Source organism: Malania oleifera, chromosome 8, assembly GCF_029873635.1.
Source record: "Malania oleifera isolate guangnan ecotype guangnan chromosome 8, ASM2987363v1, whole genome shotgun sequence".
NCBI lineage: Eukaryota > Viridiplantae > Streptophyta > Magnoliopsida > Santalales > Ximeniaceae > Malania > Malania oleifera.
The window spans coordinates 11887445-11904915 of NC_080424.1; the positions used below are offsets into that span (position 1 = coordinate 11887445).

Here is a 17471-nt window from a genome sequence, read left to right on the forward strand (position 1 = left end):
CTTCCCAAAAAATAACATGTCATCCATAAACAACAGAAACATCACCCTCTTGCATCCTATCACCCGTTTCCCCACTAGAAGTTCCACCAACAATATTTGATTCTTATGCAATAACTCCATTTCTTCCACCATAACATTCATCCATCTATTTTTCCCTTTATTATGCAATGCAACTTGAAAAATAGTAGAAACCTTACTGCTAGTAGTAATGAATGCATAAAACACTAGAACGTCAAATTTATACTTAAGTGGTGGTCAGATAGTGCATCTGGACCCGTTGTTTTCTTGCTGGTATCCCAAGTTAAAACTCCCTACAATATGAACCTTGTCATCTCTATCCTGAGTCTATAACTCCAACCTCATCACATGTTCATTGCTTCTACACTTTTTTGGTATCTGTTTCTCTTCCTTTACTTGGGTACGTTGCTCCTTGGCTTTTTCACCAAAAACTTTCTCTCCACTAATTACCACATTATTTGTCATTGGATCACCCAACTTGGACCGACCTTTCCTATACCCTAGAAAGATGTATTGTCTGGGCATAGCATCAAGCCTAGATCTGACCTCACTAGAAATGTGCACCTATGGACATCCACTCAAACCAGAGCAGTTTACCGCAAAACCTACCCACAATTCTCCTGCAACTCTCCTATTTAGTGATAGCTTTGGTGATTGATTAAACGAGAAATGCACTATACTCACTTACTTCAACAAGAAGTTCCTTGCAAGCTCTACATACAACCAACCCTACTCACAAAACTCCTTGAACAAAATCAGTGTACTTAGTACCAATGTCTGACCTGAGGATCTCTCTCCCAGCCTGGTTTTCCACCTCAACCACAAGTTAAACCTGGAAAACACCTCTTAACTTGTGCCACATGAGATGCACCAAGACCCTTTGTGATAATTGCTTGAAAAGTATATGGGTTTGCCACTGATTATTGAAATGATTAATAGAATGTACTATGAAATGTTGGTTGAAAGAATTGCTTGCATAATTCATTCTTGGACTCATAAATACTTAATGTATGCTGGTAGATTACATCTAATAAAGTTTATCTTGTTGAATATTTTTGGGTACTAGATTGTCTTCTACTATCTCTCTTCTCCAATTCGTCATTGATCACGTGGAAAAAAAGTTTAAAGCTTTCTTACGGAAAGGTATTGAATGGAATACTCATGGATGTTGGGAAATGGAAGTGGTGAACCACAACAACAAAATATCTCTTATTAATTGGAGGAAGCAAAATTAGGTGCCCAACATGTTACACATGGATAGATAATGCAACACTTACGCTGAAACTATATACTCCCTAATAAATACTTTATCTTTTTTTTTTTCTCGTTGTATGTTTTGTATTTTTTCATATCGTTGTCGTGCAAGTTTTTTAAGACAACTGAATAGAACCATGTCATCTCTTTGTTGAGTCTAAACTCCAACTGCATCATATGTTCATTGCTTCCGCATTTTTCTGGTATCTATTTCTCTTCCTTTACCCGAGTACGCTATTCCATGGCTTTCTCACCAAAAACTCTCTCCACTGATTACCACATTATTTGTCATTGGATCACCCAGCTTGGACCGACCTTTCCTATAGCTTAGAAAGATGTATTGTTTGGGCATAACATCAAGCCTAGATCTGACCTCGCTAGAAATGTGCACCTATGGACATCCACTCAAACTAGAGCAGTCTACCGCAAAACCTACCCACAATTCTCCAGCAACTCTCCCATCTAGTGATACCTTTGGCGATCGATTAAACAAGAAATGCACTATACTCACTAACTTAACCAAGAAGTTCCTTGCAAACCCTACATACAACCTACCCTGCTCACAAAACTCCTTGAAAAAAAATCAGTGTACTCAGTACCAATGTCTAACCTAAGGATCTCTCTCCCAGTCTGGTTTTCCACCTCAACCACAAGTTAAACCTGGAAAACACCTCTAACTTGTGCCACATGAGATGCACCAAGACCCTTTGTGATAAACCCACGAAATACATGTCTAACCCCTGATGTTACCATCGCCGATCCCCAAACATTTGAATACATGTAGTCACCCATATACCTTAACCGCATATGCCACAGAATATCTAACTCAGATTCTACAACTACAGCTCCACCTATAACTGTGATAAGCTACAATGCATAAATATTTTCCACTACCTTTTGTCCTTTCATCACCATCAAGTCACCTTCACACACTTTCATTATCCCACTTTCATACCTATAGCTATACCTATTACAATCTAAAGTGTCCAATGAAATTACATTCTTCCTTAGATCCGGTTCATGCCTAACATCACATAAATTTCTCATAACACCATCATGCATCTTAATTATGACATTCCTATTCCAATTACTTTGCATACAACACCTTTTCCCATTAGAATATAACCAGGATTAACTAGCCTGTAGGTGTTGAACTAATTTTTATTTGGTCTCATGTGATTAGAGCATGTGGTATCTAGGATCCAAGAATTCATGAGGTATTCTGAAGTCAATGAAATAAATAGCATACCACCATCACTGCTTTCCGAATATCCTTCCACTACATTTGCAGCTTTTGATGAATCCTCTTGATGTCCTGAATTCCCTTTCTTCCACTCCAGACATTTTGGTCTTATATGCCCAATTTTTCCGCACTTAAAACACTTTATGTCCTTGTTCTTCCCAGACTGCGATCGAGACTTATTACCACTCGATCCATTCCTGAATTTTCCTCTCTCATGTTCATGGTTACTCTTCATTACAAGCCCTTCACCATGTGAAACTTCATCGCTATCCATTTTTCTTTTATGAAAAAAGAGCAATGCCCTTGTCACTTCTTCTGAATTCAGGCTTTCTTTGCCCCATGTTAGAGTCGTAATCAAGTTCTCATACATGTGAGATGCTGGCAGGGAATTCAATAGCATCAGCGTCTTGTCTTCCTCCTCGAACTTCACATCAACATGCATCGAATTACTTACAATCTGATTGAATGCATTGATGTGTTGGTTCAAATCTGAACTCTCCACCATCTTAAACCAATAAAATTTTTTTCTTAAGAAACAATTTGTTCGATAAAGACTTAGACATATACCCGCTTTCAAGTTTCCTACAAACTACTGCTGGAGAATCCTCATCCATGATGTGATACAACACACATCATCAGTCAAACAAAGTCGGATGGTTGATACTATCTTTGCCTCCAATTCATTCCAACTTGATCCTTACTTTCTGGTTGAGTTCCATATAAAGTCTTCACCATACCTTACTGCACTAACATATCCTTCACCCTTCTCTGCCACAGACCGAAATTTTCGGTTCCATCAAACTTGACAACGTCAAATTTCGCAGAAGAAGTTCCAGAAACCATTACAACACCGCTCTGATACCAATTTGTTGTATAAATCCAATTGCATAGCGGAATAAACAATAACACAAGCACATCACTCAATAGTGAATAATACAGAAATGACAATCACAATGATTGTAATGAAAGCAATAGAAACAACACAAATACACAAGCAATTACATGGTTCAGCAATGCCTACATCCATGAAAGCAAACGGAAATAATTTCATTGTCTTCTTGTCCAAAGGACATAAACAATACATCAGCCACTTATATATTCATAAGAAACAACATATATATAAAATTTCCAGAGGTTTTCCTTCCAAATCCCAACCAACTTAACATCCTTTTATTCCAAATTTCAAAATTTGCACTGGGTTCCCAAGCCACAAACCGTCGACGGTTTTAGACAAAGAAAAAAAATCAAAAATTATGGGCCAAACCGTTGCAATTTTTGTCGACTAACTATCCAAACCGTCGACGGTTTCCCTTGTTGCACCCCATCATCTTGATTTTCTACCATATTTTCTTCCCTTTACATGCATTCCATTCAGTATATGAGCCACATATCACAAAAAAAATAAATTTTCATAATTTCGTTTTTATGTATATGTAATTCTACTATTTTTTGGTTTTTTAAAAGCATATTCAAAAGTTTATCAAACAACTTAAATTTTTAGTGTTCAGGGATTCAATCAAGTTCAAAATTTTAGTTTACAAATTGAGGAAAATGAGACTTTATGAATGGAACAGATGTGAATAAAAAGATTTTGATAAAAAATTTAAAATCTAGTTCTGTGTCAAATACTGATTACAGTAGTAAGAAAGCAAAAGGACATATTGTTATTTGCAATGATAATACTTTTAAAATTCTGAATCGAGTTGAAGAATCTGAACTAAATATTGTGAATGAATCTAATTATTCCGAATGACTTTACTCCATGTTGTAATGGGGAAAACAGTAATGCAAACTCTTGTGTGAAGACCCCATTTGAGGGCAAAAACCCAATAATGCAAAGCTATAATACTATTTTTAATGCTGCCATGGAAATTGGTCATAAACATGATAAAAATCATTCTGCTAAAGTAATGGATGGAAAGGGAGGTGAAATGCAGATTAAGGATGGTAAAGGAAGGAAGAAAGGAAGACCCCCAAACAAGCAGGTTGATCTTGGGTCATGAACTTCCTTAAAACAATAGAAATGATAATGGTAGGCAGTTGAAATATAAGGGGTTTAAATTCCTGTCAAACAAAAAGAGGTTACTAGGATTTGTCAGCAATGAGAAATTTAATTTTATTGGTTTATATGTAACAAAGGTTAGATCTCAGAATTTTAGCAAACTTTGCAAGGTGATTTTAAAGGATCGGATTTTTTTGCACAATTTTCAGAATGACAAAGCTACAAGTAGAGTATTGGTGGGTTATTATGATGCTATTTTCAATGAAGTGACATTGACAAAGCATAAATAGACCATATCATAGCAATGCAAGATTGGTAATAAAGGTTTTTGGATAACTTCATTATATGCTTCAAATGATATGATAGAAAGGAGATTTCTCGGGGCTGATTTACAGCATTTGTAAAGCTCAATTGGAGATGTTGCTTGGATTGTAATGGGATCTTTTAGTACTATTAAGGAGACTTCTGCAAGCAGTAATGATATCTCATTGAGAAGTTGGTTGAAATAAATGATTTTAAAGAATTTCTATTCAACATTTTTTTTATATGAATGTACTTATACATGCCCAACTTTGATTTAATGCAAAAAAACTAGGAGTATTAAATTCTCAAATTTCAATTGTGTGTTTTAGAATTTCAAATGCCCGGTTTCTTATATTATTGTCTAACTTTCGTAGATTTTAAGTTAGATAAATCCTATGCCCCAGAAAATATCTATTTAGGTTTTTGAATTGTTGGGTTAAAAATAAGAAATTTGTTAGAATAGTAATGGAATCTTTGAGTGCTGTTGTTAATGGAACTCTTACAATTGAAACATTTTATGGCAAAAGTGGTTGGATTCTAGGGAAGGAGATATGAGAACCCGTCCTTTCTCCTTTAAAAAGACACAAAGCTACTTAAACATGTGAATCGTACTCTATTTCATATTGGTACATAAAACAATGAGCACTTCACATCCTAAAGAGTTTAGACCTATTGCTTCGTGTGATATAGTGCAAAAATGCATAACTGAAATCAAGACAAATAGGTTGCAACTTTAAATTGGATATCATTTAAATGTTAATCCTCCTAGATTTGATTTGAAGATTGATTTTATGATTGCATTTGATAATGTTCATTAGGATTTTCTGCTTCAACTTTTTGACTGCACTGAAACTCCTCTAAACTTCATGGGATGGACAAATGAATAAATTTCTACACGTACTTATTCTATTATGGTTAATGCGTCCATGGAGGGTTTTTTCAAAGGGCAGAGAGGTATAAGACATAGAGAGCTAATTTAACCTTATCTCTTTGCTATATTAATGGAATTATTTTGAAATTCTCTATAATTCATGGAAGCCTAACACACCATCGTATATGTAAGAAGATTAATTTTCTCAATCTTTGGTTTGTAGATGACTTGTTAAATTTAGCTCATGTAGAAATTGATATGCTAAGAGTATAAAGTATTCTTTGCATGTGTTCTATAAAATGACTAGTTTGAGAAGCAACCCTACTAAATTTGGGATGTTTTACTCTAGAATGATTGATAATAAGGCTAAGAAGATAGATACTTTGCCGAATGTCCAATTGAAAAGCTTCTTGTAAAGTATATGGATTTGCCACTATTACTGAAATGATTAATAGAATGGACTATGAAATGTTGGTTGAAAGAATTGCTTGCATAATTCATTCCTGGACTCATAAATACTTAATGCATGCTGGTAGATTACATCTAATAAAGTTTATCTTGTTGAGTATTTTTGGGTACTAGATTGTCTTCAACTATCTCTCTTCTCCAATTCGTCATTGATGACTTGGAAAAAAAGTTTAAAGCTTTCTTATGGAGAGGTAATGAACGGAATACTCATGGATGTTGGGAAATGGAAGTGGTGAACCACAACAACAAAATATCTCTTATTAATTGGAGGAAGCAAAAGTAGGTGCCCAACATGTTACACATGGATAAACAATGCAACACTTACGCTGAAACTATAGACTCCCTAATAAATACTTTATCTTTTTTTTTTCTTGTTGTATGTTTTGTATTTTTCTATATCGTTGTCGTGCAAGTTTTTTAATATATTGGGGAAGAGTATGATATCTGCATCTAGAATAAGACAATTAAATAGAAAATAAGTAAAACAACATAATTTACCTAATCATGATTAGGAAAACATTCACAATTTGAAAAAAAAAAAATTCAAATGAGTACAATTTAAAAGAAGTCGGAGTGAGAATAAGAGAGTTACCTCCCTCTCTAAAATGTGGGTCGGGGAAGAGCCTGATACATTCTGAATCTATAATGGAACCATTGTATAACAAATAATAAGTAAAACTAAAATAATGATACCAAATGGTCACAAGGAAAACATTCATAATTTGAAAGAAAATTCAAACAAATAAAATTTAGAAGACATTGTATAAAAAATAAAATTTTAACAAATGATAACAAGTCACAACTTTATGGAAGGGAAGAGAGTGGTCTACTCTCCACACATACACACACACATATCATCACAAGTCTAGACAAGATAATTTCCGTAGAATCAATGGTACAAGGTCCTTGCTACAAAAACCTTCATTTAATTTATGTTCATATGCCTATGGATTGATTAGGAGATTCTTGTTTCCGTTTATTCTTCAAAGAAATATTTACCAACTTGTATCAAATATTTTTTTTAAAAATCATTCTTGTGCTTGCATATTTTTTTCTAATCATGTAAAATTATATCTCGATAGCAATTGTCATTGGAAATTTCATCATAGCGTCTCATTATGTTGATAATTGGGAAATTTTTAGTGAAGATAAAGAAAGCAAATAGGGTGTTTTAAAATATTCAAAAGTTTAGCCTTATTTGTGTCAAATTTTAAAATGTTATGACATTCAGTCGCTTTCCTTTACTATGGCATTGTGTCAAAATTTCAAAATATTCACAAGCTTGTTTAGGGTTTTATACTTTCCTGTGGCGCTTTGCTCGTGAACATGGGGTGAGTAAATAATAATGTAAGTTTTATTTCTTTTAGTAGGAAAATGACTCAATAAAAAATATGAGTAAGTTTTACACCTATGCTCGGAATGTTATATAGAATATTTGGAAGAAGATTGGAAAAGTAGAAACTCTCTCCATCTATTGGGGACTTCTTGTTTAAATTTGATAACATTGAGGATAAATGGAGAAATCTTAACTACTGATCTGGGGTATGTAGTGAAATGGACCAACTGCAATGTGTTCGGACATGCCATAAAAATATGTAGGACTCGAAAAATATGGGTTGTTAAGGGCCTATTTGCTTGCACTGATCATCCTTTTAATGGACCGTTTCATTGAATAGGATTTAAAATTAAGAGATTTTTGTTGTTTGGGTGTATTCCATTACCATTTTGTTACGTGTTATTAATTATGCTTAATGACATTCAGCAACTTGTTCTGTGTCCCCCCTCCCTTCTCCTCTTTCAATGAGAGATCGGACTGTCGTCTCTTGCTGCACCACCCCATTACTCTCTCACAACGTTATACTAGCTTTGTCCATCATTACAACAAAAGATCAACCCACCATATTTCAACACAATAGAACAATTTCAAGCTACCATATTTCTACACATAAGAACAATGCAAACAATATAGAAGCAAGCTCTCTCTCTCTCTCTGTCTCTCTCTCTAGCCATGGGAGTGCATAATTGTGTTTAGATTGTTAGGATTAAACAATCTGGTTTTATGTTTTTTCCCTTGGGAATTAAGTGAAAAAATTGAGATTTTTCTGTGTTAATTGCAAATTTGCTTTTGTGTTGATGGGATTAATTGAGAAGCAAGAGAAGTATTTATTCATGATGTTATTGTTTTTTTTTCCCCTTGGGGATTGACCGAGAAAAAAGTAAGGATTTTTTAGTTTTTTGTGATGATCTTTATGGTTAAGAAAATTATTTTTCATAATTTAATTTTTATGTATAAGTAATTCTTCTATTTTTTGGTTTTTTAAAAGCATATTCAAATGTTTATCAAACAACTTAAATTTTTAGTGCTCGGGGATTCAATCAAGTTCAAAATTTTGGTTTACAGATTGATAGCTAAATATAGCATTCAATTCTTAATGCTTAATTTTATCAAACATCCCCCAAGTCTATTGAGGAAAATGAGATTTTATGAATGGAACATATGTGAATAAAGAGATTTTGATAGCAAATTTAAAATCTAGTCGTGCGTCAAAGACTGATTAGAGTAGCAGGAAAGCAAAAGAACATATTGTTATTTGCAATGATAATACTTGTGAAATTCTTAATCAAGTTGAAGAATCTGAACTAAATATTGTGAATGAATCTGTTTTTTCCTAATGACTTTACTCCTCCTTGTAATGGGAAAAACAGCAATGCAAACTCTTGTGCCAAGACCCCATCAGAGGGCAAAAAACCAATAATGCAAAGCTATAATACTATTTTTAATGCTGCCATGTTAATTGGTCATAAACATGATAAAAATCATTCTGCTAAAGTAACAGATGGGAAGAGAGGTGAAATGCAGATTAAGGATGGTAGAGGAAGGAAGAAAGGAAGACTCCCAAACAAGCAGGTTGATCCAGGGTCATGAACTTCCTTAAAACAATAGAAATGATAATTGTAGCTAGTTGAAATATAAGGGGTTTAATTCCTGTTAAACAAAAAGAGGTTAGTAGGATTTGTCAGCAATGAGAAAATTAATTTGATTGATTTATATGTTACAAAGATTAGATCTTAGAATTTTAGCAAAGTTTGCAAGGTCATTTTAAAGCATTGTATATTTTTGCACAATTTTCAGAATGACAAAGCTACAAGTAGAGTATTGGTGGGTTATAATCATGCTATTTTCAATGAAGCGACATTGAAAAAGCATAAATAGACCATATCATAGCAATGCACGATCGGTGATAAAGATTTTTGGATATCCTCGTTTTATGCTTCAAATGATATGATAGAAAGGAGAATTCTCGGGGCACAGCATTTGTATAGTTCAATTGGAGATGTTGCTTGGATTGTAATGGGATGTTTTAGTAAATATTAAGGAGACTTCTGAAAGCAGTGATGATACCTAATTGAGAAGCTGGCTGGAATAAATGATTTTAAAGAATTTCTATTCAACATTTTTTTTTTTACATGAATATGCTTATACGTGGCCAACTTTGACTTGGTCTAATAAGATACGGAAAAATCATATTGCAAGAAAACTAGGAGTATTAAATTCTCAAATTTCAATTGTGTGTTTTAGAATATGATGATTGAAATTCAAACAACTGGTTTCTTATATTATTGTCCAACTTTGGTAGATTTTACGTTGGATAAATCCTAAGCCCCAGAAAATCTCCATTTAGGCTTTTGAATTGTTGGGTTAAAAATAAGGAATTTGTTAGAATAGTAATGGAATCTTTGAGTTCTGTTGTTAATGGAACTCTACACTTGAAACATTTTTAGGCAAAAGTGGTTGGATTCTAGGGAAGGAGATATGAGAAGCTGTCCTTTCTTCTTCAAAAAGACACAAAGCTACTTAAACATGTGAACCATACTCTATTTCATATTGGTACATAAAACAATGAGTACTTCACATCCTAAAGAGTTTAGACCTATTGCTTCGTGTAATATAGTACAAAAATTCATAACTGAAATCAAGAAAAATAGGTTGCAACTTTAAAATGGATATCATTTAAATGTTAATCCTCCTAGATCTGATTTGAAGATTGATTTTATGATTGCATTTGATTATGTTCATTAGGACTTTTTGCTTCAACTTTTTGAGTGCATTGAAACTCCACCAAACTTCTACTCCTACTTATTCTATTATGGTTAATGGACCCATGGAGGGTATTTTCAAAGGGCTGAGAGGTATAAGACAGAGAGTACTAATTTCACCTTTTCTCTTTGCTATATTAATGGAATTATTTTGAAATTCTCTATAATTCATGGAAGCCTAGCACACCATCATATATGTAAGAAGATTAATTATCTCAATCTTTGGTTTGCAAATGACTTGTTAATTTTAGCTCTTGTAGAAATTGATATGCTAAGAGTATAAACTTTTGCATGTGTTCTATAAAATGACTAGTTTGAGAAGCAACCCTACTAAATTTGGGTTGGTTTACCCTAGAATGACTGATAATAAGGCTAAGAAGATATATACTCTGCTAAATGTCTAATTGAATAGCTTCCTGTGAAGTATATGGGTTTGCCACTAATTACTAAAATAATTAAAAGAGTGGAGTCAATGGATTATGAAATGTTGGTTGAAAGAATTGCTTGCAGAATTCTTTCCTGGACTCATCCAGTACTTTATGCTGGTAGATTACATCTAATAAAGTTAATCTTGCTGAGTATTTTTGGGTACTACATTGTCTTCACCCATCTCTCTTCCCCAATTTGTCATTGATGCCTTGGGAAAAAAGTTCAAAGCTTTCTTAGGGAGAGGTAATGAACGGAATACTCATGGATGTTGGGAAATGAAAGATGTGAACCACAACAACAAAATATCTCTTATTAATTGGAGGAAGCAAAAGTAGGTGCCCAACATGTTACACATGGATAAAAAATGCAACACTTACGCTGAAACTATAGACTCCCTAATTTTATCTTTTTTTTTTTCTTGTTGTATGTTTTGTACTTTTCTATATCGTTGTCGTGCAAGTTTTTTAATATATTGGGGAAGAGTATGATATCTGCATCTAGAATAAGACAATTAAATAGAAAATAAGTAAAACAACATAATTTACCTAATCATGAATAGGAAAACATTCACAATTTGAAAAAAAAAAAAAAAAATTCAAATGAGTACAATTTAAAAGAAGTCGGAGTGAGAATAGGAGAGTTACCTCCCTCTCTAAAATGTGGGTCGAGGAAGAGTCTGATACATTCTGCATCTATAATGGAACCATTGTATAACAACTAATAAGTAAAACTAAAATAATGATGCCAAATGGTCACAAGGAAAACATTCATAATTTAAAAGAAAATTCAAACAAATAAAATTTAGAAGACATTGTATAAAAAATAAAATTTTAACAAATGATAACGAGTCACAACTTTATGGAAGGGAAGAGAGTGATCTACTGTCCACACATACACACATACATATCATCACAAGTCTAGACAAGATATTTTCCATAGAATCAATGGTACAAGGTCCTTGCTACAAAAACCTTCATTTAATTTATGTTCATATGCCTATGGATTGATTAGGAGATTCTTGTTTTCGTTTATTCTTCAAAGAAATATTTACCAACTTGTATCAAATATTTTTTTTAAAAATCATTCTTGTGCTTGCATATTTTTTTCTAATCATGTAAAATTATATCTCGATAGCAATTGTCATTGGAAATTTCATCATAGCGTCTCATTATGTTGTTAATTGGGAAATTTTTAGTGAACGAGATAGTTGGCTTGGAGCCATAGATGAGGAGATGGAGTCTCTTCATAAGAATGACAATTGGGTGTTGGTTCCAAAACCGAAGGATAGGAAGCTGATTGGTTGTAAGTGAGTTTTCAGAAAGAAAGAACCTAATTTAGAATCAAAAGGGATAAAATATAAGGTCAAGTTAGTAGCAAAAGGATACAAACATGAAGAATGTATATATTAGAATGAAATCCTTTTCTCCTGTTGTTAAGCATGCTTCTATTAGATCTTTGTTAGCATTAGTTGTCATACATAATTTAGATCTGAAACAGATGGATGTAAAGACAGCTTTCATTCATAGTGAGTTGGAGAAAGATATCATTATGGAGCAACCGGAAGGGTTTGTTGAATAAGGTAAAGAGCACCTGGTATGTAAGTTGAATAGGTCTCTTTATGGTTTAAAGCAATCCCCTAGGCAATGGTATAAGAGGTTTGATTCTTATATGTTGAGGATTGGGTATGTTAGAAGCAGTTATGACAGTTGTGTCTACTTCAATTGCTTAACAGTGGTGTATATGAGATCCTTATGCTATATGTGGATGATATGTTGATTGCCTTTAACAGTACTGATGAGTTGAATGTGTTGAAAGTCATGTTACATGATGACTTTGAAATGAAGGATCTTGGTGCAGCTAAAAAGATCCTTTGCATGGAAATTAAGAGGGACAGACAACAAAAGAAGTTGTGGTTGTCACAAGGTAAGTATATTGAGAAGGTGTTGGAAAGGTTTAACATGGATAAGGCTAAATTGGAAAGTACACCTCTAGCTGTTCATTTTCAGTTGTCTGCTAAATTGTGTCCTACTGATGAGGATAAGTTAGATATGACTAGTGTGCCTTACGCCAGGGCAGTAGGAAGTCTGATGTATGCTATGATATGTAGTAGACCAGACTTGTCACATGCAGTTAGTTTGGTGAGCAAATATATGGCTAATCCGGGTAATAATGCATTGGAATGCGGTGAAATAGATTTTCAGATTTTTGCGTCGCACTTCTAATTATGGTATCATGTTTGAAAGTACTAATGATTGTAATGTTCAGGGTTATGTGGACTTCAATTATGCAAGTGATTTGGATAAGAGGAGGTCTACTTCTGGCTTCATTTTTACCATGGCTAGTGGTTCCATTAGTTGGAAGGCTATGCTGCAACCTACTATAGATTTTTCTACTACAGAAGCTGAATACATAGCTTTGGCAAAGGTAGGTGAGGAGGCTTTGTGGTTAACTGGACTGATTCAAAAACTTGGTGTTATACAGGATAGGTTACACGTATTCTGTGATAGTCAAAGTGTGATCCACTTGGTAAGGAATCGTGTCTACCACTCTCGCACGAAGCATATTGACGTGCGGTACCATGCAGTTAGAGGTTGGGTTGAAAGTGGTAATTTCTTGTTATTGAAGATCGACACAGATGGGAATGCTACAGATATGCTCACGAAGCCTGTTACAGTAGCTAAGTTCAAGCGCTATTTGGACATAGTTAATGTAGTCTCTTGTTGATTATTGACAGAGCATCCTAGAGCGTGGGGATGGAATGTTGTGTTTGGTTGTAATTAAAAGCCAAGGTGGAGATTGTTGAAAAATATGTTTATTTCTATTTATTTATTATGGCTTTTATCACAGCCATTGGATCGTCTCTAAAATCCAACGGTTGTGTGCTATCATATGTATGTTTGTAAGCCATGGGAAAATATAGGGATCACTTGTCATTTTGTGCAAGGAGAACTAGAGGGGGGGTTCTTTCTAGGAAGAACTTTTCTTTAACGGGTTGAAGGTGATGGGTTGTACCGGGGATCTGGGATCAAGGAGAGGCTAATCATGCCTTGTACTGCCATCGTTTCATAGTGAATTTTTTTCCAAGGGCACGCTCCATGGACGTAAGCAACCACCAAACCACATAAAATCTTTCATTTCCATTTTTCTGTAAATGTTCTTTGTGTGATTTATTTTGTTGATCAGAAGATTAAAATTGTTGCGCGCCAACAGAAATCTTGTCGGGCTTTGTGGAGCCTAATTGTGTTCGATCTGGATTATGACCTGACTTTTCTTTAATGAGAAATTTCTATCCTAAGGTTTAGTCCATGGAGCGAAGGATTTGGCCGTAAGGCCCAAGTTTTAAAAATACTTATAAGTTTGGATGCTGATTTACTGAAAGTTTTTATGGTTTTTTCTTACAAAAATCATGTTTTCATTTAAAAAATGATTTCAAATGGATTTCCACTCTCAAGCCACTTCATGGGTGATTGCTTTGAAAAATATTATTTTACTTTCTTAAATTTATAATAAAAAAAAATTATACATTTTTTGTGGGAGAACCACAAGTCCGCCTTGAAAAATGATTTTAAAAAATTTTGAGAACACTTAAAATCTGAATCATGAATGTATGACTTTAAAATTTAGTGTGAAGCTTACAAAAACTTGAAAACCTTTCATGAAATCCATTTTAAATCATTTTTTAAATGAAAACATGATTTTTTTTTTTAAGAAAAAATCATAAAAACTTTCAACAAATCAGCATTCAAACACACAACCACCAACTACCAACTTCCATAGTTGTTGCCTGACATATGACAATTTTAGGACATGTGGCTTGCCAAGATCCCTCAACTAATCATGAGAAAACAACTCAAAAATTCAAATTTTCTCTAGGCTAGTCAACTACTTGTAGGTTGCACTAAATGGTAGAGGAAGAAAACGAGCCATTCGAGTGCCTAAAAGTGGCTGCATAAAAATATTTGGAGTTTCTAGATATTTATGTTGATCGATAGCTAGTGACTTATATTATCATCAATAAATGGTAAGCTTCATTCTTGGTCAAATATAAATGTTTCACTTTTAAAACATTTGGTAACACTCCAGAATTTATGGTTTGTGATATATATACTTGTGCGTGTGTGTGTGTGTGTGAGAGAGAGAGAGAGAGAGAGAGAGAGACCTCATCCCGAAAAGTCGACATAGCCTCTTTAATTAAGAATTAAGTAATTAAAATGAACAAAAACACCAACAACAATAATAACTAAGTGAAAACCATGGCTAACATTTTCACAAGAATCACTATAAATCTCATTGTTAGCCATAAATGGAGTTCTTTGGCATTTTTCTACTCTTATTCTATTAGACTTCATTTGACATTGTATGCCTTTATTAGGATGCAAAAATATGATAAACAAAAGAATAGTGTCATATCTTAGTCCATCAAAAACATAAAACCATGATAAAATATTAGAATTTTCAAAAGTCACATTATGGTTTACAAATGAAAGCAACTCTTCAATATTTTAATATATAGAGTCTTTCTCTTGGTTCTAAAATTTTACGATGTCAAATTTTAGATGTCTAATTGTATGCATGTCTACTCCAAACTAAAATTTCCTAAGAATTTTTTATATTGCCTTGTTACGCAACAAGTAGGATACTTCAAATTGAATAATCCTTATGAGAAACAACTTAATCAATAAAGCTTGAAATCAACTTCATTGTTGAAGATATGAAGTTAACATTGATAGGGTAGAAAGGGATATGGAGAGGGAGATGCAAGTTACCTCTTGTTGTGTAGCAAAAGCCTTGTAGGCTGCCGATAAGTAGAAAAAGAAGAATTTTTTTATAAGTAGTTGTAAACAGTTTAAAACTATAAAGAATAAAAGGTTATTAGGGTCAAAGAGTGAGATTAACTAAGTGCTTAAGGATATGGCTAGGTTAAAGGTTGCTATGTTAGGCTTTATATTTTGAGGTCATGTGAGCACTAAATTAACCGACCCTAAAATAAAAATTAACTAATGCAAATGTAATTGTAAAAGATAAGAGGTACAAACAAATCTTAAATTAAAATGTTAGATTCACTTATGAGGTTATACCTAGGTTACTTGAGAATATATGTAATGTCAAAACAATTATTTAGCACATCTTAGTGCATACATCTTCAATAATTTCTTTTATTAATTACAAAACCCTTTAGGAAGTAATGCATTCCATCTATTGAAGTAAAAACTTATATCAAAGAGTTTATACTTCTACTAAACATTATTTTCATATTTCTCTTTCTTGTCAAAATAATTTCATATTTTATAAATTTTAAGATGATAAATGTGATTAACGAATTCGTTCAGCTTAAAATCGTATCGATTGCGCACACTTAAAAAAAATTTTTATTTAATCAAATTTCACATAATTATATTCAATTTTGGACCAGATTATTCACTTATTTAATGTTTCAATACAGTCGCAACGTCCCGAACCCAACCAGATGTGTGGCTTTGGCTTGCGAACAAAGAGAAAATGATGGAAATGTGTGATTTTGAAAAATATACTTTCATGAAAAAACAATGTGTGGTGGAGTCACCACTAATCTTTTGAAATGCGGTTAGAACACTTGATTGCTACCCCGTTAAGGATAAAATCGATCTGCGTAACTAGAGTCGAACTCGAGAGTACAGCTACGCGAAGGGAAGGTATTAACACCCCCTACGCGCCCGTTTTTCGAACGGTACCAAATTAATCGAAAATTATGCCAAAATAAATCAAATAAGCCTTTTAAAATTACTCTTTCAGAAACCAAATGAATAAAAATAATATATAGATATTCTCTTAGAATTAGGACAATTCAATACTTCGAAGAGTCTATGCCCTTTGTTACAATCATTAGAAAGGAAAATCAAAAATAGAGTACAAAATACTCTCTCTCGGGTTTTGAAATCTGTAGGTTTTTTTAAATAGTAAAATACTATTTCGAGAGGTTTTCAAAATTTGTTCGGGATGAAAATGATTTTTTTGTGCCTAAAATAATATTTTTGTGATTTTTCCTAAGTGTAAAAGTATTTTTTGTGATTTTTTTTTGTGATTTTTCCTGAATTTCAAAAATAACACAAATAAAATCAATTGGAATCAAAGTACGAAAATGTTTTTGGGATTTGCAAAAATTTTGTGATTTTTATGAATTTTCCGAATATCAATAAGAAGCAAATAAAATGGAAAGAACCGGCGTAAACCGGTTCGGGGGAGGACGAGCAAGTCAAACATCAACCGGTCGGGGAGTAACCAGGTTAAGGTCTTGGTCAAGACCAAAGTGGATTTTTGGAATTTTTAAACATTTTTTCAAAGTAATTAAATAAAGAAATTAAAGTCAAATCCGCAAAAATTACAAAAAAAAGGGAAATAAAATAGAAGACTGAACCGGTTTCATATCGGTTCAGAAGACCCAATTAGTTCGGGAAGGAACCGATCCAAGGAGGGTCGACCCGTTTTAGGCCCGATCAAGGCCAATGAATATTCTGATTTTCTCCTATTTTTCATTTTTATGACTTATTTTTTATAAATGTGCAATAATAATAGGTACATATATAAGAATAATGCAAATAAAATATGCGTGTGTGTGACGTGTATGCATGGATGCTTGGGTATGCAAGTTAGTGGTGTGTGTGTAAGTGTGTGTGGGTAATTTTAAATCCGGTGGTGTGTGTGTGTAAGTGTGTGTGTGTGTGTGCAGGTAGGTGTAGGAATAGTGAGTGCTGTGTGTGTAGGTGTAGTGAGTGCTGTGTGCGTAGGTAGGTGTAGGAGTGTGTGTG

The 17471-nt window shown here is 33.5% G+C and overlaps 1 protein-coding gene across 1 annotated transcript in view; it reads right to left on the bottom strand.

Annotated features, from left to right (window-relative positions):
• LOC131162475 (sugar transport protein 6-like) overlaps positions 1-17471 on the bottom strand; it is a 69807-nt gene that overhangs the window by 50171 nt on the left and 2165 nt on the right. Inside the window, exons 2-3 of the mRNA XM_058119000.1 lie at positions 11331-11378; positions 6752-6799 (exon numbers count right to left, since the gene is read on the bottom strand). Coding sequence (XP_057974983.1) covers positions 6752-6799; positions 11331-11378 — 96 coding nt within the window. The remainder of the gene's footprint in view (positions 1-6751; positions 6800-11330; positions 11379-17471) is intronic.